At 42.1% G+C, this 25,015-nt stretch overlaps 3 protein-coding genes across 3 annotated transcripts; 2 read left to right on the forward strand and 1 right to left on the reverse strand.

The window, feature by feature from the left end:
* The first annotated feature begins 1,331 nt into the window (after positions 1-1,331).
* LOC133972737 (eukaryotic translation initiation factor 4 gamma 3-like) lies at positions 1,332-7,548 on the forward strand. The gene is made up of 10 exons (XM_062410316.1): positions 1,332-1,442; positions 2,559-2,663; positions 3,212-3,280; positions 3,620-3,731; positions 5,311-5,425; positions 5,570-5,796; positions 5,908-5,984; positions 6,491-6,572; positions 6,693-6,833; positions 7,332-7,548. The coding sequence occupies exons 1-10, from the start codon at positions 1,332-1,334 to the stop codon at positions 7,508-7,510; spliced, it is 1,218 nt and encodes a 405-aa protein (XP_062266300.1). The 3' UTR covers positions 7,511-7,548.
* Positions 7,549-9,349: 1,801 nt separating this feature from the next.
* zgc:110239 (uncharacterized protein LOC550326 homolog) lies at positions 9,350-17,032 on the forward strand. Its single transcript, XM_062409527.1, has 11 exons — positions 9,350-9,508; positions 10,081-10,140; positions 10,229-10,321; positions 10,854-11,026; positions 11,708-11,966; positions 12,044-12,239; positions 12,368-12,561; positions 12,651-12,742; positions 15,072-15,233; positions 15,808-15,997; positions 16,085-17,032. Exons 1-11 carry the CDS (start codon positions 9,463-9,465, stop codon positions 16,270-16,272), a joined length of 1,653 nt encoding a protein of 550 aa, XP_062265511.1. The 5' UTR covers positions 9,350-9,462; the 3' UTR covers positions 16,273-17,032.
* si:dkey-166k12.1 (solute carrier family 22 member 13) lies at positions 16,349-24,726 on the reverse strand. Its single transcript, XM_062409528.1, has 10 exons — positions 23,963-24,726; positions 23,177-23,280; positions 22,637-22,791; positions 21,621-21,789; positions 21,366-21,480; positions 20,604-20,710; positions 20,293-20,504; positions 20,052-20,160; positions 19,494-19,709; positions 16,349-18,176 (listed from the first exon to the last, which is right to left on the reverse strand). Exons 1-10 carry the CDS (start codon positions 24,296-24,298, stop codon positions 18,074-18,076), a joined length of 1,626 nt encoding a protein of 541 aa, XP_062265512.1. The 5' UTR covers positions 24,299-24,726; the 3' UTR covers positions 16,349-18,073.
* Positions 24,727-25,015: the final 289 nt, after the last annotated feature.

Raw genomic sequence — 25,015 nt, forward strand, 5'->3', positions numbered from 1 at the left:
TTGCCATAACAGACCGAACAGGGTCAGCACAGCTGTGTCCTTCAGGCTTGTCCGTCCCTAATAAAATGACAGGAAACATAAAAGTATGGCATTATTTTAGAGGTAGTGTGAATTATTTACAAAGTTTGTATCCTTATTTTTTGCGGATATTCAACTATGTATTTGAATATCGTTTTACATTAAACTGTGCACTACCAAGACAGTGCATTTACAGTATGGAGTTCTTCCACATTAAAAGTACTGCATTTATTATTTAAATACGTCATGTATTGTGTGCAATACTTTGCTTTGATTGTTTGTAAGTTATGAAAACAGGTCTGTAGTTTCTTCAGATCATAATCATTTCAGCTTAGGAAATAGGTGGTGGATATTAGCCTCAAAAGTCTGGCTTTTTAACATGGTAGTCAACATGAATTGACTCCTTCTTGTAGCCAGCCACTAGTGGCCACTCAGTGAACTGCAGCTTTTCCAGGATGTTGCCCCATGGTTTAAAGGTAGATTTTTGCTGAGTGATCCACCTCTTTCACCATGTAACCGCATCTTTTCCCACTGTCAGAAGACAATGATATAGGGGACTGACTTTAGTTATTCTTTTATTGATGAGATTAATATTACGATAATTATTGATATTGTTTTATTGCCTAGCTCCCTGTACTATTTGCAAACTTTGGCTTGAACTTGGTCAACTAAAGTCCAAGGGCTGGGTCATATATGAAGAAATTACACATTATTTTTTCATTTTAAGTTTAAAGGCAGATTTTTCCTCTTGAGTGATGGTATATGTCCTATAATGTGTCATGTTGTTCCTCTGATCTTTATGATGTCATCACTCCTTCTCCACTACCTTACTGAACATCTCCTCACATCCCACCAGATTGCTACCTAGCTGCGACAGAAGCATTATCAGGTAATTTACCCAACTATATTTCCCCCCCTGCTCTCTTCTTCCACCATCATATCAGGTTGATGGTACCTGCATGCAAAAAAGGCTCCACAAGGGGCCTAAAGTCTTTGATTTGAAGCCCTGATCCACAAATTATTCCCTGGTTATTGGATAAACTTGTTGGAAAATGTATATAATGTTACCTTGAACTTTCACATCTTTGTTGGTGTCTTCCACGTCTATAACATCTCTTTTGCATCCTGATATGTATATAGCATTTAGTGTGTGACGCCTGATCTTTAGCGAAACGTCTTTTAGTTTTGATTTCAACTCTGTTCAAGAGGTTTGTTTCCTTGGTCCCATTAGACGGATCGTGACCGGCTTCTCCATTGGCAACATCAAGATCATCTGCAAACTGCTCAAGCAAAAGATGGAAACGGCAACAATCATGCATGACTGCGTGGTCAACCTGCTTAACAACAACGACGAAGAGTCTTTAGCATGTCTCTGCAGCCTGCTCACATCAATCGGCAAGGTCCTTGACATAGAGGAGGCCAAGGTAAGCTGGTGGTAGTAAATTTTACATAAATCTTAAATTTATTTCATTACAGTCTTAGAAAGGTCTGAAGGGCTACAGATTGAAAGCTTCAAATATAATTTACAGGATAATATACGGCTGGTTTCCCTTTCCAAAATTAAATATTAAGAGAAATGCGTTGTTTGCAGGGATCAAGATGTGATGTGAACTTTTTGTCAGCAGCGTTTTTGACATTAGTGCAGCAGAAGATCAGTTCATGCCTCTGCTTTCATCTCACCAAGATGTATTCTTCTGCACGTGTCAAATAAGTTATTTAAAATGTGATTCTGATTTACAAGGAGACAGTTTCCAAGATATAAAAGAGAAAAGTTCCGGTGTAATTCAATCCCACAGCAACTGCTTACAAGTAGGTTATGTGGAAACGGGAATATCCCCTCAGTGTCCCCACTCTGCCTCACTTGGTGACTCCCAGCTGGTCTCATCCAGGGTCCTCAGATACTTGGATTGACATGAATGATCCGGTGGCATTTCTGCTCTCTCTCTGTCTCTCTCTGTCTCTCTCTCTCTCTCTCTGTCTCTCTCTCTCTCTCTCTCTCTCTCTCTCTCTCTCTCTGTCTCTCTCTCTCTCTCTGCTGCACTGTGATGTGTGATTTGATCCTCATCTTATACCAGTCACCCTGCAAACAAAACCTTCTGACCACGGAAACTTAAATATACTCCAAGCTTCCCTATTGGGCTTCCTAATGAAATATATTTCTGCTGCATTTTTACGTTTCCTATATTCTTCTGTCAATTAAATCTGACAGAATGTGCTAATGAATCATCCAACTGGTCCTTCAGAGATGTTCATCCTGTTTAATGTGGTAGTTTCCTCAGCACAGAAGCCTTAATGGTGAACGTTTACAGTGAATTGCCTCTGTTTGTTTCTGGCTTTTACCGTTTTCATGCTGCTGTTGATGAAATGTTCCGGTTTCAATTTGGGTGGTCAAGACTGTTCCAAGTGATAAACTGGACAATTGGTCAACTCTGTCGAATAATAATATCTGCAACCGGCTGTCTGGTAGATTGAATGGAGACATGCTGAACATGAACTTCAAGTCTCAAATGAACCGTCTCTCTCCCTCTGTGTCTCAACAGCCTCGGATGGATCGGTATTTTTACAAAATTAAAAAAATCGTCAGAGAGGGGAAGACGTGCACTCGTATACGGTCGATGCTGCAGGATGTTATAGACCTGAGATTGGTAAGTGGGTCTTCGCGAATTTTCTTTCATTTGCACAATTGTAAAGATTCCAACAGTCAAATTCTCCTAAGTAACAGGGATTTTACCACAGAGATTTCTTTCAACATGATACTATATATTCTGGTCATATTCTGTTTAACTAATATCTACACTGCTGTTGTTAACGAGATCTAACGCTTTTTAGAAGGACTGATAAAGATAGATACATAGATCATGGCAAAGAAATGTAAGAGAATTCCATAGAAACAATGAACAGGGAAAAAATTTAAGAAACCTGAGGAGGACGTGATGATTATTGATCCTTAATGAATTCATCAGGTTGTCCTCAGTCATTAGAATATTCCTCTGTGATTGACTGATTCCTCTGTTTATGCCAAAATGTATCTAGCACAGTGTGATCAAACCCACACATGCTCCTAAATTATCTAATCTGTCAAAGATAAAGAGCAGAGAAATCTGTTTCACACTACAGATCTGTCTGATTCAGGTTTGTAGTCATTTGTGGTTCTGTACATTTTTTTTTCTTCAGCACAACTGGGTGTCCACAGGACCCGATCTGGAGGAGCCAAGAAAAGTGCATCAGCCACTCCTCTCCAAAGAGACCCAGAGACAGCCAGGTCAGGCCTGCATTCTAAATTCTCTTTAAGGCTTAGAATCCCATCGACACAGCTATAGTGACTCAGGAAGCCAGTCTGTAGACCTCCTGTCCCTATAGCTTGCAGAGATGATATTGTTCCCAACAGTAGATAGGAAGCCCCCTTACTCCCTCCCATCTGCTAGTTGAGCTATAATATTTCATCTTGTAACGCAGCATGCAACAGAAACAGTCAGAGATGTCACTCTCTCTGCCACTTTCACAGCCGTTTGACTCCACTGTATTTCCTGTGAACTAATCTAAAACCTGTATTTCCTTGTTTGTTTTTTTTGTGTTTTTTTGTGTGGGTGTGTCTTCACAGATCCAAGTGAGCAGAGGGATCAGGGCCTACAGAGAGAGGAGCCGGGCAACACTGTGCCCATGGAAAAGAACAGCAGGACCACCGACCCAAAGAAGGGCCCAATGTTCTCCGAGGTGAGACAAGCTGTCCGAGGCTTCGAGACAGATCTTACCATTCTACCTTTTTCTTACCTTCTACTGTGAGGATTGTACAAATGCACTGCATACAGGAGACGTGAAGCTGCTATTTACTTTCTGTCCCTCATAGTTGATTTGCTCATATTTCTACATTGGAATCACAAAAACAATGACAAACAATTACCATGTGGTAACTGGTGGTGTTCCATGGAAACTTAAATCGTTGTCAGACGTGACCTGCAGGTAAAATCTGGAGAATTGGCTACAGACTTCAAACATTTAAATTATTTTTGCTGAAATTATTATAATGATAGTTTGATCTGAGAGATTTGAAATGTTCATTTGATTTAAAGCTGGAACCTAAAGCAGAGTCAGGACTTGTTCTGATTCTGCTCTATAATCAGAAAATTATCACATTTTAGTATTTATGCAGATATTGGTAAACAAGTTTCTTAGATTTTCTTATTATTACTGATATAACACTCATAACAGGAGCATTTTGTCAATTTGTTCATGCTTCCTCCTCACGCCCACGATTTCACGCCCTTAACTCAGAGTAAATCAATTCAACAGTGTATCAAAATAAGAGAAGTTGAATATAGTATATTTTGACCTCTGGGTAGAAACTGATCACAGACAACGTGAACAGTTGTGTGGCTAATTCTTTTGTGCCTGATGGTCTGGGCTGAATCTGGAGGCTGTTTTGAAAACTCTGTCTTGGTCGAACATCGCCAACTTTGTAATTAAGATAAAGTGGTGAGATCGTTCTTCGTGTTGAGACAAGTTCATCTTGAACTTTTAATGAAGCGGATCTAAATGTTTTTCCATTTTAGTCTCAGACTTCCTCGACCGTGGTTCCTGTTCTCTAGCTGGAAAACCGTACATAGGGTTAGGATTAGAGAACTCGGGTCCCATAACTGTTTATGATTAATCCTTGGAATCGTCACAACCGGGCTGTTTGTAAAAACTCTCCCTGCTCCTATCTGATCTGCATCACTGTAGTAACATGTTCGGCAGTGCAAAGGTGGCACAAAGGATCCATGAGGTACTGCAGAATAGAAGGAAAACAGACTTTGTGGGATCTCTGCCTGCTGGATGCACTCTGACATGTTTCAGTGTAGAACAGGGAGCACACTTGTTCACTAAGCCGATGGGTCACCTCATGTTTACAAAATACAACGTATGGAATGGATGCAGTAATGTGGTTGGGACTTGTCCTTGCTTAACAATGGGCATTGCAGAATTCAGACAGTGCTTTGGAAAGAAGCTTAGTTCTCCCTCTGCTGGACATTTTGACTGTTCCGCTCTGTTTAGCTGTAGTTGTGACTGATTCATCTCTGATATTCAGCCTGTTAGAAATCTGGGAGTCTGATAGTATATCTATTACATTTTACGAGAATTTCTTTCATTATGTTCTTAAAAAGGTTTTAAATTTAACTTGATGAAACCCTGATATAAAAAAGTAACTTACAGCATATCCTGTATACGGAGTCAGGTGAAGCATCTTCCTCTTAATGACTGGACCTTGACTCTGATCATCCACAATTGTTATTTTTCACTTATCTCTCTTATAACGTTTCATCTCTGCGGGCCTCAACCGCTTCTCAGTGCTGCAATCCAGCCCCTCACCTCAACCCTCCACTGCTCCTCCACAAAAAACTGATTCTGACGCCAGGACAACTCTCGGAAGGTATGAGATGACAACCCTGTGTGATTTTAAGGGCAGTGATAATAATTTGTAGTTCGTTCCAAATTGGTTGAAAAGCTTTTTATTCCGAGTTTCTCATTTATACTGACATCCGTCCTGACTCTTTGTTTATTCATCCCCCATCAGTCGCAGCACAGGCAGAAAGGGAAGAAAGCGTGGAAAGCGCGGTGACAAGCCGCTGAGCGCTGCGCCGCCACTGCCTCAGCCTGAACCGTTCACGAGTTCTAAGGAGCAGCTGGACAGTCCAGCCCAGGAGGACCCAGGAAAAGACTTGGACAAAGAAGGAGTCGTGCCACGGATACCGAGTGACACCGAAGAGGAATCTGAGCAAGAGCGCAGAGTCCCAGAGCCTGGTGAGGCGCACGTTGCTACCCAACACCGGACAGACAGGACAATAATATCGACACATTCACTCTCTGCCATTAATCACACTGTTGTGACTGTTTGTTTATTTGCCTTCACAGAGAAACCTGCGCTGTCTCAGGAGAAGCTTGTGCTGGAGGACATCGCCAATGAAGAGCAGACCTTCGAATGTGTGAAGGTACGAAAAGTGACACCAACCAGCCTCTGCGAGTTAGTGGTAAAAATCCTGAATGGCAGACGGAGTTGGGCTGAGTTACACCTCGTTGTAAAGTAACAGAATTTAATTATAATTTGGAACTTGAAGCTAATGTTGGTCCACGATTGTTGGTAAGATCTCATCAATACAATTCCTAGATCCACCTGTGCTCCAAAATGTTACAGTTTCCTCCCTGGATCCAAAAACGTTCATGGGAATCACTTCAGTAGTTTTTGATTAATCCTGCGGACAAACTAACTAAACAAATGAAACATAAGCTCCAGTTTAAGACCAGAGATACGTTCATTACACATCTACGTACTTTGAAATTGCACCAATATCAGGTGGATATAAATAATAATTAAATCCAGAAGCACTCAGTAGAGCACGTACCTCGTATGAGGCCCAACAGTCTCCTCTTCTGAGCTGACTCTTGCGAAGTTGACAGACGTGTTTTTACTCCTCCTCCTCTGTTCTCTGTTTCTCAGGAGAACCTGGATGAATCTAGGTTGAGCTTGTCTCCCTTCATGAGGGAGTTGATGTCAGCTGTTTGCGAGGCAGCAGCGAAAGGTAAGCTCTCCACCAGCCGGAGCCGAGACTCCTCTTCTCTGCTCAAATCGCACCGCTGAATACAATATTTACTGTCTGCCGAGCGAATTAATTAACTTTGCCTCCTGCTTCACTTCGCAGATGACACCAAGTGCCGAGTGGACATGGCACGCTTGCAGAAGAGTTTGCCTGTATTCAACTACCGCAACTCAGACACTGAGCAACAGCTGCATGCGCTTCACTCCCTTCAGGCTCTGATCGTCATCCTTGATCAGCCTCCGAGTAAGTTCTGCATCAGAGTTCAGTCCAAATGAAACTCACACATGATCCTTTTCTTCGTTTCTTAAGAACAAACTGTGTAACAAGTTCTCAGCTGTGATCAAACAAGTGTAATAGTTAAATCTCACTAAAAGGTCCATTAAGTAGCTGCTCTGGAGTTTTGCTTCTTGTCACATGATTTTCATCAGCAGAGGAACTTCGCCTTGTTATAGGGAATTGTGGATTTTCGATTTTACTTTAAGGACATTTGGAACAATTTGGATTAAGTTTTGTATCTCAAATTTCTTCTCACACTGACATTAACATGATTTGTTCATTCGAGGAACATCACTCCGACTCCAAATCACTTTTGCAAAACACAATGCCCGTCTTCAGTTATGTATAATCCATCCATTTTTTGTTTCTTATCTATTTACAAATCCCATGAATTGAATTGATAACAATAGGAATTGGTCTCACCTCACAGCTGAAACGATGACTGACATGAATTTTTTTCTCCAGACCTCCTCCGGATTTTCTTTGATTGCATGTATGACGGGGACGTCATCTCCGAGGACCCGTTTTACTACTGGGGGACAAGCAGTAGACCCGAGCAGCTGGGTAAAGGCGTGGCCCTAGAGTCACTCACAGCATTCTTCACCTGGCTGCGGGAGGCGGATCAGGAGTCTCAAGAGAATTGATGTAACTTAAAAGATGCATGTGTTCTCTTTGAATAAAAAAACTGTCAGTTGAAAATGAAGTTTCCTCGTCATTTCGTTATATTTCTCATGTTTATGATGAAGAAAAAGAGACGATCACATGTGTTTTTATCAATTTATTTCACTTTCATGAAAAAGATTGAATTTAAATCCTCACAGATCAGATCACATGTCGCCTGAATAGAGTCTGTGTCATTAATCTACAGTTTATTGACACTTTAGTCTAACTCTGTGTTGTTGCATTAAGATGTTTGATGAAGTTCAGACTCTTTATCTGCACTGAATGAAATCATCAAACCAAAGGAGAACATGTACATTTCAAATCCAAATTTTACTGCAGCATCATTCAGTGAAAACAGTGTTTTAATGTGAAAGGTTTAAATTGAGGCTTTGAAGAGGCCACACATTGTCTGTAACATGGCATACAACAGGACACACTTGTATTTTTGTGTCAGTGAAAGTATTGAAAGGACCGGTTGTGTGAAACCGGAGGAAACTCACTCTCTGGTTCGTCTCTGGTTCGACTCCACGGAGAGACAACAAAAGACGAAACCTGGATTGATCTGTCCAAAAATCCAATAGGATTCTCCCTACCCTGTCTAGTGTCCCTGAGCAAGGCACCTTTCTCACCCAACATCTGCTCCCCGGCCGTACATGGTCGCTCACTGCTCTGTGTGTTCTGCACCAAATGGGTCAAAAGCGGAGATTAGATTTCCCTACCTGCATGAGTGTACCTGTGCATGTCTGTGCATGTGTTTGGGACTAATAAATGCATCTTAATCTTAATCTTAATCTAATCTTAAAAGTTTCACATGGGCTCAGTTTGTTTTGTCAGTTTTAAAATCAGCTTTTTATTTTCAGTTAACTCTGAACAGAGCAGCGTTTGATGATCATCCTTGACTCCAGCAGCAGTCGACAATTCTCCAGAGGGAGTTGGCACACTTCAAGAAACAGCTGCCTGTGCCGCCCTCCTTCATGTAGAGAGACCACTGGTGGATCCAGCTGCTATCTCAACCACACACTTATGAGTGGACCATCAACTTGTCTCACACAGATTAAAAGTGGATTAAATAATCTGACAGATTAATTGAGTTTAATCTTTATGATAATTTTGGTGTATTAACTGTACAACTGTCAGAGACAGCCAATGAGGTTCTTTCCCTCCAGATGGTCGGTGACGCGGGGCCCTGTTTCTACGACAACACAGGTCCAGGATTAGCCACAAAACTCCATTCAAAGTGTGTTTGTTGTTCATTGAGTCAGTGGGAACCTGAGAGACACGTTCTACTCACCCTGAAGTCAGAGGACACATCTGGTCTTTACTTTTTATTTTATTGTGACCTACTTTATCATAATTATGAATTAATATCTCATTATTTAGATTTAGCATTCATCCTTTTTTTCTTTCACTTGCTGAAATGGGTTTTCACTGTTTTCTTTACATGTGGCCTTTTTCTCTACTCAGTAGCCACTTAATCAATATTAGTTTATCTTCTCTACCAAATCCTACTATGTCAACACCTCTTATTTATTCAGCTATGGTCATTTAAAAGCTTTTATTTATATTTATATACACTCCTGTCTCATACCATGTCTTGTAAAATGCTGTGTATATTGAATCTAGTCGTAATTTCATTACTTGTAATATTTGGATTGAGTAACTTTTGCAAATGCAATTTTTTCCTCAAATCTCTAATCGATGGTTAAAGGTTAGTCATGTGACAAAGTTCACATGATGTCCCAACAGATAGGACCCGCCTCTCGTCTCTGATTGGCCTACGCTCCTCCACGCCACGATGTGATTGGCCGACAGAGGGAGTCAGTAGCTTGGTAAACGCAGTCAGTAGCTTGGTAAACGCAGAGTCCTGTGTTGCTGTCTGACTCTGCTGTGACTGTGTGGTTTCTCCTGGTTCTCTGAGCTCACAGCAGAAGGGATGCGGGCCTGCTTCGTCCCAGTAGTTGTTCTGTTGGCTGTCACAGGTAAGGTACCACTTTTCGTTTTTAGCCCCTTCGAGCTAGCTACATGCTAGCAGAGCAGCTGGTCGCCTCAATGGCAATGCTGTCGTCCAGGTTGCTGAACAATGGTTTCAGATACGTTTGGCTGTACCGCGCTGTTGTAAAATTATGAGAAATAATTATCATCTGCTTCAGTCTTAGTGTGGTTGTTTGCACTTAAACCAAGCTCAAACCTAATTACCGTCAATTTAGCATTTACTTGCTTATAGCTATTAATTCATACTCATTTGAAACCTGTTTATGGTTCCAATAAATACTATTGTCTATTCTTTTTAATTCGGCATGCATGAAACATATATCATATCGCCTATTATTGATTAAAATGTAATGAAATCTTTATAATGGCTCCAGCTATATGTGTACAACATAGTAATAACACTATCTTATGTGTATACGGTCTCAGTTATGGAACATGCGTAATGAATAAATCTTCAATAATCACATCGGCCGTTACATTTATAGTCTGAATTATGATGTTATATTTAGCTTGTCGGTCCTTTTGAAGTTGATGTGAAGCACGAGTTGTGTGTTTTCAGCCTCACAGGGAAAAGTCGTCCCTTCCCCTCCAGACTTTGGGAGCAGCTACCACGTCAAAGGTAAAAACCTTGTACCACAGCAGGATTATAATATAATGTTGTTCTCAGGATTTAACCTCATTACTAAACTGTTACATTTCCATTTCAGGAGTGATCTCTCTGCCCTATGCCGAGATCAAGGAGCCCTTTGAGGCCTGGATAGATCTTGCAGCCAAGTCCAGCCGCATAGACTATTACCATGGTAAGAAAGCTGCTTTTCTCTGAAATCTGACTCTGCATTTGTCCCTGCTCGGCTGGATTAGTGATGTGAAACTGAGCACACTGTGTATCAGACCAAAGTGTCAAGAGTTCCTAATCACTTGCTACATAAACAAAGAAGTGAGAAAGAATGAGTAAGCACTTTAGGGGGAACTCAACTCTTGAATCATGTTCCAAATTCATGTGACTTTTTGAAGTGTTTGTTTCTAAACTGTGGTCTGTCAAAAGGTGGACTTTCATGAAGTCTGTAAAGCGTGTATCGGCCTTTTCAGTCTCTTTCTGACCCTCTTGTTTGGGGTGCACATGTAGCGCTTCAGAGCTTCACAATAAAGCTAAAACTAACTTGTATCACCTTTGTGTATGTGACCATTTTCATCAACTTGTGAGTGTAAACAAGCCTCTCCACTGTTGGTCTCTGTGGTATATTGTTGTTTTAGGACACTGGTCAGGAGAGATGCTCTAAGGAGATAATGGTTTTGTAAGTGTTTAACGTCTCTCCTCTTGATTGCCCCCAGGCCAAGTGTCCACATACCAGCTGGGGGCCGAGGAGCCGTGGGGCGTTTCCTATAAGATCAGCCCTGAGACCACAGAGATTGAACAGAATGTGATGAAGTGCTTTCTGGTCAACGGAACAAAGAATGAAACTGTCACACCGCAGGCATCGCTGCCTGATGTGCAGGGCTTCCAGGTGTGTATGCACATTAGAAACCCTCAATGTTTAGTTTTTTTAAAACAGTTATTTGAGTAATTTTGTATTTCTATCAGCGTAAACAAACTTGAAGACTGTGAGAGAAGTTTTCACTGCATGATACCTGGTTATGGTCCGCCCTGAGTGATCAGATCATAAGTGGTCAGCGCTAAGTTCAGGCACCCAAATTTGTCTTTAGTTCAAATCTTTCTTCATATTTGATCTGCAGCTCATTATTGGAATCGGCCCCTCCTGACTCTGCTTGCTCGCACACACAAATTGCCATTGACATTTGAACCCAGCTGCAAACTAAGATTTGTGTAAAAACAGCACGTGAACACAGATGACGTATGTGATTATTTGCATATAGTGTGGGGAAGTGAGCTCGGTTATTTCCTTAAATGGCAATAGAGCTTTTATAGAGTCAGTTACACTGCATTCTCAATGATTGAGAATTAAGTTCATTGTGACTTTTTCCATAGTCTCCCAGCAAAAACATAGAAGTGTTGAAGACTGGGGTTAAACAGGGCTACTTCCTCTTCTTAAAATAAAGTGTTAATTTTATAATGTACCAGTCATCTCAAACCACATAATTTACTGCTTAAAATATTTATTTAACCTCAATGCTTTGCTGTTAATGAAATCCTCCCACCGTCTGTGCTCTTGCAAATAAAAATGTAGTTCCTGAGGAAGGAGTATTACGAAGGTTCCCTGTGTGAAGTCTGGCAGAATGTGACCACTGTGGGTAACAAGAAGAACACGTACACACTGTGGGTGACCCGTTTGGAAACGGGCGCTGATGGAAAAGAGCCCGCTACTCCTCTCCACTATGAGATGATGGGATACAACACACTGCTGGGGTCTCACTACGATAAATACTTGGTGGACTACCAGGGGTTCAGTACTCATGTGGACCCCAAAGACTTCTCCCTGCCTGAAGGTATGTGGTCTCCAGCTCTACTTACAAACTGTAAATGTACAAGCGTAAAGAACGCATTTCATTTTTTTCCGTTTTAGCTATGAGCTGTGGGGGATTTCCTGGTCCAGGGGTGGAGCACCACATGTTGGCCAATCCAATGAAAGATCTCATCCACACCTCGGCCTCCGGTCACTCAGAGAGCATGTTCAGCCATTTCAAGGAGAAGTTTCAGCGTCAGTACAGCGATGAAAGGGAACATGAGAAGAGGCAGCACGCTTTTGTTCATAATCTTCGGTGAGACGAAAAATACCTAAGAGCTGTGTCCATGTAGACTTTCTTCAAGGACATGGTCATCTTTAAGACATGATTTAAGTTTTCATTGGAGGATTTTTCATGACCTGGTAACTTTGTCCCTCCTGTAGGTTTGTCCACTCCAAGAACCGAGCTGGGCTGCCTTTCTCTGTGGCTCTGAACTCTTTCTCAGATCGCACCATGTCAGAACTAGCCACCATGAGAGGAAGGAGGAACGGAAAGACTCCAAACAGAGGTCTCCGCTTCGCCTCCGAGATTTATGAAGGGGTGAAAGTGCCCGACTCACATGACTGGAGGCTTTATGGTACATTTACAAATGTCTTGAATACTATAGAAATAGGTATCTGTCTTGCAGAAGACCTCATAGTATTTACATCTCCTCTCTCCTTTCAGGTGCTGTGACCCCAGTGAAGGACCAGGCCATCTGTGGCTCCTGCTGGAGCTTTGCCACTACTGGAACAGTAGAGGGCGCTCTCTTCCTAAAGGTGAAAAATGAAAAGGAACCAGCATGCACCATGGTCACTGGCACCAGCGCTTGTTTTCAAATGACTGTGCTACATATGCTCTTTAAAGCATCAGATGCTCTTGATATTTTTTGATAGATAACAGTTTAAATTCCTGTTGGGATATGGGTCATTTATGCAGAAAAAATATACAAATAACAACTCATATTTTTAGATATTTACCTACATTATACTCAGGTACACACAATACAACGACAAATGCACACAACAATAATTACAAGAAATATAGAGAATTATAGGAACACTTTTCAGTTTCGATTTCAGGCCCTGAGGGTGGAATGTTTGGGTGTTAAATACAGTTTCTTTGCGCTCAACCATCTCTGAAGGTGTGCTTGACATTTGTAGTTGACCCTTAGTTTCTGTGGGAGGTGGCCCTGCCTCAAGCCTTGGTCCGTTTTGACCAACGGTGACAAGTTGGATGACTTTTTTCGACAGATTGGCCCAATCCCATTTTACCCCTTCGACCCACCCCTTAGCCCTCCCCCTTAATTTTGCACGTTCACTTGTAGTGGTAGGCTGCCCCGATACCTGTGGGGAGGGAGGGATAGGGCCAAGGGGTGGCTACTCCTCCAAACAGAGATTTTTTTGACCTCACTTCAAACCTAGGTACCCAGAATGCTTTGTGATCACTGATTATTCATTGATTTATCTGCATTAGTAAAGATGTTATTTGGATAGTATAGGTTTGTCACTTTAGTTAATGCAACAATAGCATTGGTTTATTTAGGATCTCAACAGTATTATGACAATGACATCCCCGGCAAAACCTTTAGTCCCGTCTGTTTATATCGACGACTGCTGATGACTTGTCAGGTTTTTCGAGATGACTACTGATAATGTAACGGCTTCTTGAAAGGCTGTCCCAATTTGTAAGGGAAGATTTCAACAACTATCCCTTGTGACTCTGTTTGAACATGCAAGATAACCACCCAAAACAGTTAGGGGTTAGGGCCTAGGGGTGAAATGGAATTGGGGCATTTTTGCAGAGGAATTTAAGGACGTCCCAAAGAAGCATCCACATACTTCTTCTCCATGTCTGTGGAGGGGGGGATGTGGTCTTCTCATTTTTGTAATCAAGGATATAGATTTTGGCACATGACAAAGAAATGCACAAATGGAAAATATGGGGTAAATATGATGTGAAGCGAGGTACTTCCTAATGACAATTTTTAAAAGCAGATGAATAGGAAAAAGGTAAGGATTAGGAATGATTTTTTTAACTAACTTGAAATGTATAGAATAGATTATAATTGTTGTGGAAATTTGTGTGAGGATGTTCTGGCGAAAAGCTGCCGTGATTTGTTAAAGATTTATGGTTGAAGTCCAGCATCATAATTCTTCAGGAACTTCTGATGCATTCAAGTTGTCGATCTTTGAAAGGGAAATATCCCTGTGAGTGGATGGCTGCTTCTCTTTCAGAGCAGAGACGGGTCCACAAGAGGAATCATTGTGATACTTTCACTCACACTTGAATGTTTGAGTAAATAAAAAAGAATGTCGGTCTCAGCCTGAATCCGTCCTGTGGAAGGCGACGCTCAAAGGAATTCCTTCTCTGGTGTTGCTAAGCAACTCGATCCCCAAGACTGGACCGGCTTATTATGGGGTTTGATGGTTGCTCAATCGGTTGATAAAAACATTTTGCCTTATTAATTGTAAAATATTGTAAACGTTTCAGCCAAACTACCATTTACTCTTTAACCAGTTTCACAGAACTCAAGCTGTTGTCAGTTGTCGACAGCTGCAGCGCAATGTGTGAACTTGTCCGTGACTGAATTCTCCAAGTCCAGTTGGATTTGGCTGTGATAACGTCCTGTTGTGAGGCAGCAGCAGTTCGTCTTTGTGCCTCTGCCAGCTCACAGCAGCAGGACGTGACCTGCATGATCCAGCATCCCTCGTCCCCTCAGACAGGTTCATAAACAGAGCCACTCCCCAGGGGCCAGTGTTAGATTCACATCTTCATAAACTCAGTTTCTCCCTATAAACCTGTAGGTACAGTAAGAGCAGGTGTAGAGATGTTCACGATCAGCTTGTATTAAATACCTTGATCAACTTTTATTAAATATCTGAAAGTTTTGTTTATATTTAGCTGTCTTGTCTGGTTTTTTTGTGCCCCTTTGTATCCTGTAGAGTCTACATGACCTTCAGTCTAGTTTTCTTTTCCGCCTTCGGTCCTTTTTTTGTTTTTGTCAGATCATGGATTTATGAAGCCATAATATTAGGTTACGACAGTGCACTCAAGGATTAATTATCTGCTTTTCGAGTGTGACCGTGCTTTCCTCTTGTCTTTCAGACGGGCTCCCTGCAGGTTCTCTCTCAGCAGATGCTGGTGGACTGTTCCTGGGGTTTCGGCAATAACGGCTGTGATGGAGGGGAAGAGTGGAGAGCATACGAGTGGATCATGAAACACGGAGGCATCGCTACAACAGAGACTTATGGAGCCTATATGGGAATGGTGAGAGGATTTCAAGATGTCAAGTAACCATAAACCATATGCTCAGTACTGGATGAGGAGAGATTGAAACGGCTTCTACTCAAGTTGCAAGTTTCTATAAAATGAATCCGATGATGATTGCATTTAGTTTTTCTCCTTGAACAGAACTTAAACCATTTTGAATATTTTCCTGAAACGTCACAATTATCTGTGCATTTACATGTTTCTCAGAAGATCCCATTTCCAAGCTGACCACGGTGTGCTTTGAAGTCAGAATGTATGCTCTAAATAAAATGTCTTTTATTTGTGTTTAGAGTGTTTAAACAAATTGAAACCTTCTTCTAATATTTGAATTATAATGAAAAGCAAACAAAAATACAGTTAGGCACTTTAAGCCATTTTGCCAGCACCACAATGTACCTGTGAAAGTAATGTTATGGTTTAAATACCACCTTTAATCTTCAGTTTCAGTGAGTCTAACACGCAATCCTTAAACAGCTTTTGAACCTCCTTTAAGAAACGTGAGATGTGTTATGTGAGTAGCTTTTGCCCGGTTGGTTCTGTGATTTAAAATGTAGTTTTTTTTTCTGAACAGAACGGATTTTGTCACATGAACGCCTCACAGCTTACTGCACAGATCAAGAGCTACACCAACGTGACTTCAGGGGATGCGGAGGCCCTTAAGCTGGCCCTCTATAAAAACGGTCCGGTGGCCGTTAGTATTGACGCAGCACATCGATCATTTGTTTTCTACAGCCATGGCGTCTACTACGAACCTGCTTGTGGTGAGTTGTCCTCTCCCCATTTCTCATACTTTTTTTACTACCATTGTCTTTCTCTTTCTGCAACTCAGCCCCTCTGTTGTTTTTCAGGTAACACGACTGATGATCTGGACCATGCTGTGCTTGCAGTGGGTTATGGCACTCTGAGCGGCGAGCCGTACTGGTTAATAAAGAACTCATGGTCCACATACTGGGGCAATGACGGCTACATCCTCATGTCTATGAAGGATAACAACTGTGGTGTCACCACCGATGCTACATACGTAACTCTGGCGTAGATGTGTCCTCTCTGCATTAATCTGTATGTTTAAGCCACTATTTGAGTGCCTGGGGACGGATGACGTCTAATTTGGACGAGTTGATATCATTATTGCATCAGATTGAGCTGCTTGATAACGTGTGAAATGTTAATGTTGGATGGTGATGGAGACCCTGTCCAGACCTGGTTTTAACATCTGCCCTGAGTGATCAGATAATAAGAGGGCAGCCGTAAGTTCAGTTTTGAACGCACACAAAATTATCCTGAGGTCCAGTTACTCAAACCACATTCAGACACATGGGGCAAGACAAATCCACCCTGGGCCCCATATGAAGAATCACTAACCCCTCTGACTTCTCTGAACAGCTTTAGTTTCACAATGAATCAAAAGTATTTTTACGCGTCAGTGTCGTTAATTTGTTTTAACCCATTGCCACACAATGATTGATACTTTTCTCTATCTCATATCTCAGAGGAACTTAACGCTCTCTACTTGTGATCGTATCTCTCAGATGTTAACACCAAGTCTGAACTGAACTGAGTGAACTGAAATGCTGTAGAATTTGCACAAAGACAAACAGTTAGCTTTTTTAAATATTGTTTTTTGAAAAGTTTATTGCTGACAGCTCACGGGCACTGTGCCTTCATTTTAGGTGTACAAAGTACATCTTTATCACAAAGTTCCTTTTGTTGTTCATAATTGTTTTATGATTTGCATTGTTGCAAATGCATCAGGCGGAAATGAATGAAATAAAAATAAAAAGTGGAGAATCCTTCCATTTGCTGGCCTGAGTGACATCTCTGGAAAATCTAACCAACCCACATGCTGTGGATGGCAGTAAAGCATGCTCTCTAAATTCATGCAGTGAGATACAAGCGTATCCCCCTCCACACACACTTTACAATTCATATCAACTCCAAATGTCTTTTCTTCAGGTATTAATAGTTTCAGATAAATACAAATCCCCTTCCCTGATAAACTAATTATAACTAATATATATTCACAAAAACAGCCCTTAAACATTTAAAAAATACACTAGATACTTCACAGATCCAAGTCATCATGGCAAGTCATTTTTCATCAGAAGAAGAAACCTCCATAAATACATACAAATATCCCTTTGGTCACATCCGCTACTGTACTACAATACTACATTTGGCACTTTGAAGGTAACTACTGCATGCAGTCGGACGGGACCAGTTGTATTCCACTTGGCTTGAGATCATTAAGTGGAAAACTAGGCAGTTTGCTTGTCGAGTATAAAGGTACCACAAACATTCCACACACACTTCTATACAAAAATATAAAAGTGCTTTCAAGAAACGCACAAAGAGTAATAAAAGCACCAGTCCTTAAATTTAACTGGGTTTAGTGTCAGTCATTATTTTCATCACACACATTACAAGTTTTGAGCTAAATCATGTTAATGCATAAATTCAAGTTTATATACACACAGCCACAAATTATTTAGTTTCCTCCCATAACTGACACTTGAAATAAAAAAAAATTCTCAAGAACATATTTAAAGTCATGACTTCTGAGGAATAAACTTGACTGAAGCAGGACTACTCCTGACTTAGGTTAGGCAGCAGTCGGCTGTGGATTTGCTTTGGCAGCACAGATGAATGCCTGCTTTGTGTGCATATGCCTGCAACTGCACGTGCAGGCTAGTTTGGTGAATGAAACCTGATTGGCTTTCTTGCAGAGAGGTCTTAATTAGTCCCTGACGTGTTACTGCAAAGAGGATGTTTGAAGAAGTGTATCTGGCGTCAAAGGCTGGATTCATGTGAGACTAATTTCAACAGTATGAACTGACAGGTCAGGCCTGCCTCGCTGAATACTGCAGCTCCTGCACCTCTGTGCTGCTGGCTGATTGGCTGACAGACTTACACTTCTCCGGGTTGTCCTTGGCTGGAGGCGACCTGCAGGAGACAACACACAAAGCACACACTGAGCTGGTCGCAGAGGAGGGTTTTTCTCATATAAGCAGACTGAGCAATAAGAGTTCAGGGTTGTGGAGGCTGAGCAGCGAGGGCACATTAAAAGCTCTCAGAACTTTCTTCAACCTGTATTGAAAGTCACTTTCTGATGGTTGTAGGGTTAATGTGGCCACTAAAGTCTGTGGTATGGTTTTATAGCACATTTGGTCTATGTGGTGTGTAGTTTCTGTTTCTTTTAGCTGTTTGCTTTTTGGTTTGGCTTTTTTTTTATCTTTTCTTGTTTTATCTTATTTTAATATTAGGTTATTGGGAGAGGCGGTGGTCTAGTGGCAGAAACTTGGACTATGGGCAGAGAAGGTCTCTGGTTCGTCTCTGGTTCGACTCCACGGAGAGACAACAAAAGACAAACCTGGATTGATCTGTCCAAAAATCCAAGAGTCTCCCTACCCTGTCTAGTGCCCCTGAGCAAGGCACCTTACTCCCCCAACATCTGCTCCCCGCCGTACATGGTCGCTCACTGCTCTGTGTGTCCTGCACCAGATGGGTCAAAAGCAGAGATTAAATTTCCCTACCTGCATGAGTGTGCCTTTGCATGTCTGTGCATGTGTTTGGGACTAATAAATGCATCTTAATCTTAATCTTAATTTAAAAATAATTCATGGATGATAATGTCCTGTCAACAGAATTGAGACTATAGAGACAGGGATCTGTAAATGTGGGGTCAGTGCGTTGGGATCAGTGAGTGGATGTTTGGTAAGATGTTTGTAAATTTAGAGGAAAGAGAGATGGAAGCAATATAATTAAAAAATTGAAAAACTGTTTTTGTGTATTTTAACTTCTAAACATAAAGTTGGAAAAAAGCATTCTCAACAAACAGCTAACAACAGATTCAGAATAAGCCTAAACTGTGATAACACTTCAACATCTGATGTTACATATTACATTACATGTCATTTAGCTGACCCTTTTGTCCAAAGCGACTTACAATTAGTACACTCAACATTCATGAGGGGCCATTTAGGGGTTCAGTGTCTTGCCAAGGACACTTCGGTATGCAGATGGGAGAGAGTGGGGTTTGGACCGGCAACCTTCTTGTTGGAGAACCACCACTCTAACCACTAGGCCACACCGCCCTACTGATGTGTAGTAAGTCAACGTGTTAAAAGAATTAGGAAGAACACTGAGTGTTTCTATTCGCTCAGTGATTTTCATGCTTCCCTTCTTGTATTCAGTTTCTTGTCACAACACTAACTCTTCACTGAAACTTTACTTAGGAAGGTAAACAGAGGTCCGTTCTACCTCATCATGTCCCAGTTCTCTGTGTCCTCCACCGTGTCAGGAAGAGGTCTGTCGGCAGTCTCTGGCAGCGCCAGGGCCAGAATGGCGCCCAGCAGCGGGGAGATACCGAAAATGACCAGAGGCAATGTGGGGTTGTGGCTATGAAGCATGTTGATGATGGGTGCTAACACACCACCCACCCTGGCGAACATGCAGGAGACACCTATCCCCGTTTGCCTATGGGGACACAAGGAAACAGTGGAAACAATTAGCTGTGGGTCAATTCATGGACCGCATCCTTCAGAGGCTTCATTAAAGACCTTTGCGTAACAACACTAAGACTAGACTGCCCCATTTAAGGCTCCTCAACATGAGGCCAACAAATGGGTCCTTCCATCAAAGTGATCTATCTTGTGTATAAGCTCTGTTGGTAGACAACCGTCATGAGGGCGGGTAGACTGCCTCCTCCCAAGGATGCAGCCCCTGAATTGAGACGCACTGCTGTTTGTATTGAATTAGCCCAACATGGTAAAAATTTTGTAAATAATTAACATGCACAGACACACAATGGTGTCTTACCGTATCACAGTGGGGAATATCTCAGCAGTGTACACGTAAATGACAGCAAAGGAAGCAGTTATACCAAACTTGCCCAGCATTGCAAGCGCATTCAGGACATTGGGCTGATCTAGAGACAAAGGGGGGGGGGGGGGGGGGGGGGAGAGAGAGATGAGGAAAGACAAAGAAAGTATCCCAGTGAATAAAGTTGTTTCACGACATTCCTGTCAGTGAAACGTATGAATGCCAATTCCCGTCTGACCTGCAGGGACAACAAGCATGAGCAGACAGGCGAGGCCTCCAATAGCCAGAAAGCAGCTTTGTGTGACTCGGCGGCTGTAGGGCAGGACGAGCAGGACCAGAGTACGAGCTGGAACCTCAACCAACCCGAACAAAAACTGGTTTAGATAGAGATCTGTCCCTAACCTGGACACGCCCAGTGAAAGGCCATAGTACACCAGCACGTTCACAAACCTGGGGATTGCAAAAGAGGGGAAAGGGCAAAAAACTGTAAGAAAAGAAAAGAGAGAGAAGGAAGATGGGAATAACAACTCCATAATACACAAGATTTACCAGATGTAGAACAAGATGAGAGTTCGCTTTCTCATCTGAGGGGTTCGAACTAGATCCACCGCTGAGTAACTTCGCTTAGCTCCACCTATGAGTTCGCACTTTTCAAACTGATTCACACACACACACAAAACTATCAATTATAACATTCTTTACCATTTACACCAAATCTCACAAACAACTTTTAACCAACAATTAACTAATCCTACTCGACCACTGTATGTCTGATATATCTAAGTCCTCTGTTTGAGTTCTATTGTTCTCCAAAATTACTCAATAACCATAAATAAACTTTTCCATTGCATTGAGAGAAGTTTGTCATAACGACAAACACGGGCACTATTTTACTATAAATTCAAAAATCGAATTGAAATTTCTTTAAACACTCACTACCCAGTGTTGGATCTGGAAATGTCCTAAATCAGGGTCCATTAAGGGGGCAATTTACACTGAGGGTGGAATTACATATCTAACATCAATCCACAATTCCTGATTGAATAAGGTGCACAGGCTATATCCATACAATTAAGTTTAGAAACTCACGCACACGCATGCCCAGTGTACTTAATGTACTTTGAGATATGCGTCTGCATCGTCTGGATAGGGATTAAAAGTGATAGCCAAATTAAATGCATCTTAAATGGATTCAGCCAAATTCCTTTTTCATTGTTAGCTCTACAGCTTTGCACACGTGTTTGACATGAAAAAAAGAAACAGTGTAATGGCTTATGTAGCTTATGAGAGTGTGGGGTGGTAAAATTTCACCTGTGCAACTGGGGGTAGAACTCGACCATTAACAAGCGCTGCCTTGCGGAGGAGTGCTATGGCTTCCTCTCTCCTGTCATTAGCCAACAACCATCTGGCAGAGTGAGGGACCACCCTGACAGGAGACAAGAGAGGGGACAGGAGAGCGGAGAGCGGAGAGATAGAAATAAGAGTTAAGGAGGAGATGAGGATCACAAAGAGGGTATTCATGACCAAGGAGTGTCTACACAGAGGATGCAATGTTGATTCTCCCACCATATGTAGAAGATGAGGAGGAAGCCTGGGGCTGATATAGCCAGCTGCAGCTTTCTCCAGTCTCGTATGAGATATGCCAAGCCTGCTAGCAGCATGTAGCCCAGGCCAAAAGCATAATCCGTGATGATGCCGGCCAGCATGCGTCTCTTAGTGCAAGTCCACTCAGTGCCTAAGGAGGAGGAAGAGGAGGAGGAAGAGAAAGAGGATTGGAGAGGAATGGTGGGCATTGGTGTTTAGGATCTTCAAGGTAAAGGGCAGGGTTTATGCCCTGGGTTTGGACAGGAGGTAACAGAAAATAGCATGAGACATTATTACACTTGAAAAAACGCTTTCTGAATGCAACTGAACATATGCACCAGTTAGTAACATCCCAGAGGAAAACATTGCTGCTCATAACTGTCTTTTCTTTGTCTCATGAGAAACAAATCATCTTAGTTGAAGATGTCTAAATTCAGACGATTCTATGAACGTTGCTTCACTGACGGAGATCAGCACCCACTCAGACAGAAAAAGGGAAGTCAAAGACAAATTATCAAAATGATCTGACGCCTATTTCGACCCATGGTTTGACCTAGTAACCTAGTTTTTTTTAGGACATAGAAGAAGCTATGCTCAACTCGGTCCACAGACTGAAGGCCCACTGCCCCGCCCCCACTGACTGCTACAGAGCAATGGTCACACCTTGTTAAAACCCATTTGAGACAAATTGTGATTTGTGAATATGGGCTGTACAAATAACATTTGAATGACGATTGATCTGTTTATTCAAATGTTATTCAAATTGAAGAAGATGTCTTATTTTTTTTTTCTCTTTCCCCCCGGGATCTATCTATCATCCAGTTTCCATAGTCCAGTATGCGAGGAATCCAAACCCCCTACAATGAGGTCTGCATTCCATTCCATGGAAACTCATCCAGTGCAGTTGTTGAAATGTGTCATAACGCTGTCAAAACCATTAGTGCCACTGCAGCAGTCTTCTTGATGTTTGTGTTTGAGCGTGTGTGTTTGGTTCATACCAAGTACGAAAGCATTGATGACGACTCCAGATATCGTGGTGCCGACCAAGAAGCGAAGAATCACATAGACGAGGAAATTGGGTGCGAAGGCAACAGCGACTCCAAACACAGTCTGAAGAGCGATGGACAGCAGCAGGACGAAACGTCGGCCGTACCTGGTGCAGAAGGAGAAGAGGTGGATGTGACTCTGCTTTCTATGCACATGTGCATGGGTCAATCACTGAATGACAGGTTGAGACCTGAGTGTGAACTGCCAATAAACCTTCAGGAATTTCACTAGTTTGGGAGAGTTTCATGAGATTTCTGAGACAGTTTCAACTGTGAGATAGAGAGGGGTAATAAGTGAGGTAGGTTGATTGGTTGGTTGTTTTGTATATTGGTTGGTTGGTTTATCTGTAGATTGGTGTGTTTGTGTGTGTGTTTGTGTTTGTGTTTGTGTTTGTGTGTGTGTGTGTGTGTGTGTGTGTGTGTGTGTGTGCGTGTGTGTGTGTGTGTGTGTGTGTGTGTGTGTGTGTGTGTAAGCTGAGCAGCGTGGCCTACCTGTCAGCCATGGATCCAAAAAACACAGACCCCACCAACAGGCCAAACATGTAGATGGACGAACCCAGGCTGTTCAGTCCAGCTTTGTCGCACACCAGGTCCCACTAGAAGATGGAAAACTCAACAGTACTATTACTGTTACTTCATTACACAAACACGTAGGTGTACTTTTTACACATTCCTCACAGAGGGGGAGGAAATGAATGGGGGGCCCACTTGTATTTGCACCATGGCCCCCTGGTGAGTGAATCCGGCCATGTATGGTACGAAATTTATCGGCCAGCACATCACCATGACAAAGACACTAAACATCTTGTGGTAACATATCCACAGAAAGTGGTGTACACATAGAGGGGCACAAAAAAAACAAGGGTCTTGCTCAGGGCACTCTACAACAGTACTGCTGTTTTACATCATTATATATATATATCAGACACAAAACATGCAAATGTTATAGTATATAGTATATACTTAACAGGAAAACAATGCCAAGAGAAAAACAAACTTGCAACAGCTGTCTTAAATGATGCAGGGTCCAAATATAAAATATGCATCTTATCATTATCATTTTCTGTAAATCAAATCAAGCTGTAGTTGAGATAGAAATGCTCAGTATTAAAGAGTACGTTGGCATTACAATAACTAGTAACAACATGGTTATTAGTATTGCTGTTATCCCTTCAATTATCGATGTTGTATAGGTTTTATTATAAGAAAGTGACTATATAAATAGTTGAAGTGGCTCTTGACAAAAGATTTAAACATTATTGTCATTTCCCCATGTACCTCAGTGACCGTGGTGCTCTGGAAAGTGTCCTGGCTGTACACCCATCCTCGGTCACACGGAACGCCCTCGGTCCGGTTGTCCTGCAGCGGGACGCCAGTGGAGGAGCATGGAGAGTACAGGAGGCTGAAGTTCAGCCCCCCCGGGTCCGAGGACCGAACTCCGGCCACTGAGCTCGAGTTGGAGCCTCGGCACTGGTGCGGCGGCGTGGCTCCGGTGAAGACGCTCACCATCATGTGGAAGGCGAGGAAGACCTGGGGTAAACAAATCCATACGTACAGAGTCTTCTGGTATCTGCCAAAGCCTCCGACGGCGGAGAGGATCTGGTCGAAATTCATCGCAAAAGGGGACAATGTGTGCCAATATGGAGAGCGGGTCTTCTAGTGGGTGGAAGGATGCGTTGGCTGCGCGTGAAGACCCCGAACACAATAAATCACAGAGGGCTGGTTGGTTGCTCAAGAGGTAAACAAGGTAGATCAAGTCCCATATGGCGCTGTGGTCAGTCCATCTGCAGGGGGGCCACCACCAACATTCCTGACACGACCCGAAAGCATCAACAACATTTCCAGCTGCAGCTTCTCTTTTTTTCTCCATACGAGGGTTCACGTGACATGCACGATATAGATTCCAAAAATCATCTGGAAAACAGAAAAGTAAACACAACCGCATTGTCTTAGCTCTCTGCTGACACCTGCTGTCGGTACAGGGGATTGGATGAGACTGGTCGCCTCCGACCCGCCGTGTGTCTGCTGCTGTCTGGCAGTCATGTCACCATGTGTCTGAATTGTTTCTAGCTTTTTACTTTACATTTCATAATAACCAGTGAGGAGTCTCATGTATGTGCTTCTGCTGCTGAATATGTATTTTAAAGGTATACTTATGTGCTTTTATTTACATTTTGATTTGAATTTGAATTTTAATACATAAATAATTGAATAAATCGAAACCATAAATTTAAAACAATAAATACCGGACTGAATTTATATTAAATTTTCTGTCAGGGAACTATAATATTATCATTTTTGTCTTTAGTTATTAATAATATTCGCTCGACC

Source organism: Platichthys flesus, chromosome 17 (assembly GCF_949316205.1).
Source record: "Platichthys flesus chromosome 17, fPlaFle2.1, whole genome shotgun sequence".
Lineage (NCBI taxonomy): Eukaryota > Metazoa > Chordata > Actinopteri > Pleuronectiformes > Pleuronectidae > Platichthys > Platichthys flesus.

What these genes read in the sequence shown, in the direction of transcription:
- LOC133972737 (XM_062410316.1), top strand. Translation starts at nt 1,332, where the DNA reads ATGCATGACTGCGTGGTCAACCTGCTTAACAACAACGACGAAGAGTCT. An exon ending in ATGTTATAGACCTGAGATTG is followed by an intron (nt 2,664 to 3,211) that starts GTAAGTGGGTCT and finishes GGGTGTCCACAG; the next exon opens with GACCCGATCTGGAGGAGCCA. An exon ending in GCGCAGAGTCCCAGAGCCTG is followed by an intron (nt 5,797 to 5,907) that starts GTGAGGCGCACG and finishes TTGCCTTCACAG; the next exon opens with AGAAACCTGCGCTGTCTCAG.
- zgc:110239 (XM_062409527.1), top strand. Translation starts at nt 9,463, where the DNA reads ATGCGGGCCTGCTTCGTCCCAGTAGTTGTTCTGTTGGCTGTCACAG. An exon ending in GCTTTTGTTCATAATCTTCG is followed by an intron (nt 12,240 to 12,367) that starts GTGAGACGAAAA and finishes TCCCTCCTGTAG; the next exon opens with GTTTGTCCACTCCAAGAACC. An exon ending in AGGGCGCTCTCTTCCTAAAG is followed by an intron (nt 12,743 to 15,071) that starts GTGAAAAATGAA and finishes CTTGTCTTTCAG; the next exon opens with ACGGGCTCCCTGCAGGTTCT.
- si:dkey-166k12.1 (XM_062409528.1), bottom strand. Translation starts at nt 24,298, where the DNA reads ATGAATTTCGACCAGATCCTCTCCGCCGTCGGAGGCTTTGGCAGATAC. An exon ending in AGAGCACCACGGTCACTGAG is followed by an intron (nt 23,281 to 23,962) that starts GTACATGGGGAA and finishes TCCATCTTCTAG; the next exon opens with TGGGACCTGGTGTGCGACAA. An exon ending in CATGCTTGTTGTCCCTGCAG is followed by an intron (nt 20,161 to 20,292) that starts GTCAGACGGGAA and finishes CTTTGTCTCTAG; the next exon opens with ATCAGCCCAATGTCCTGAAT.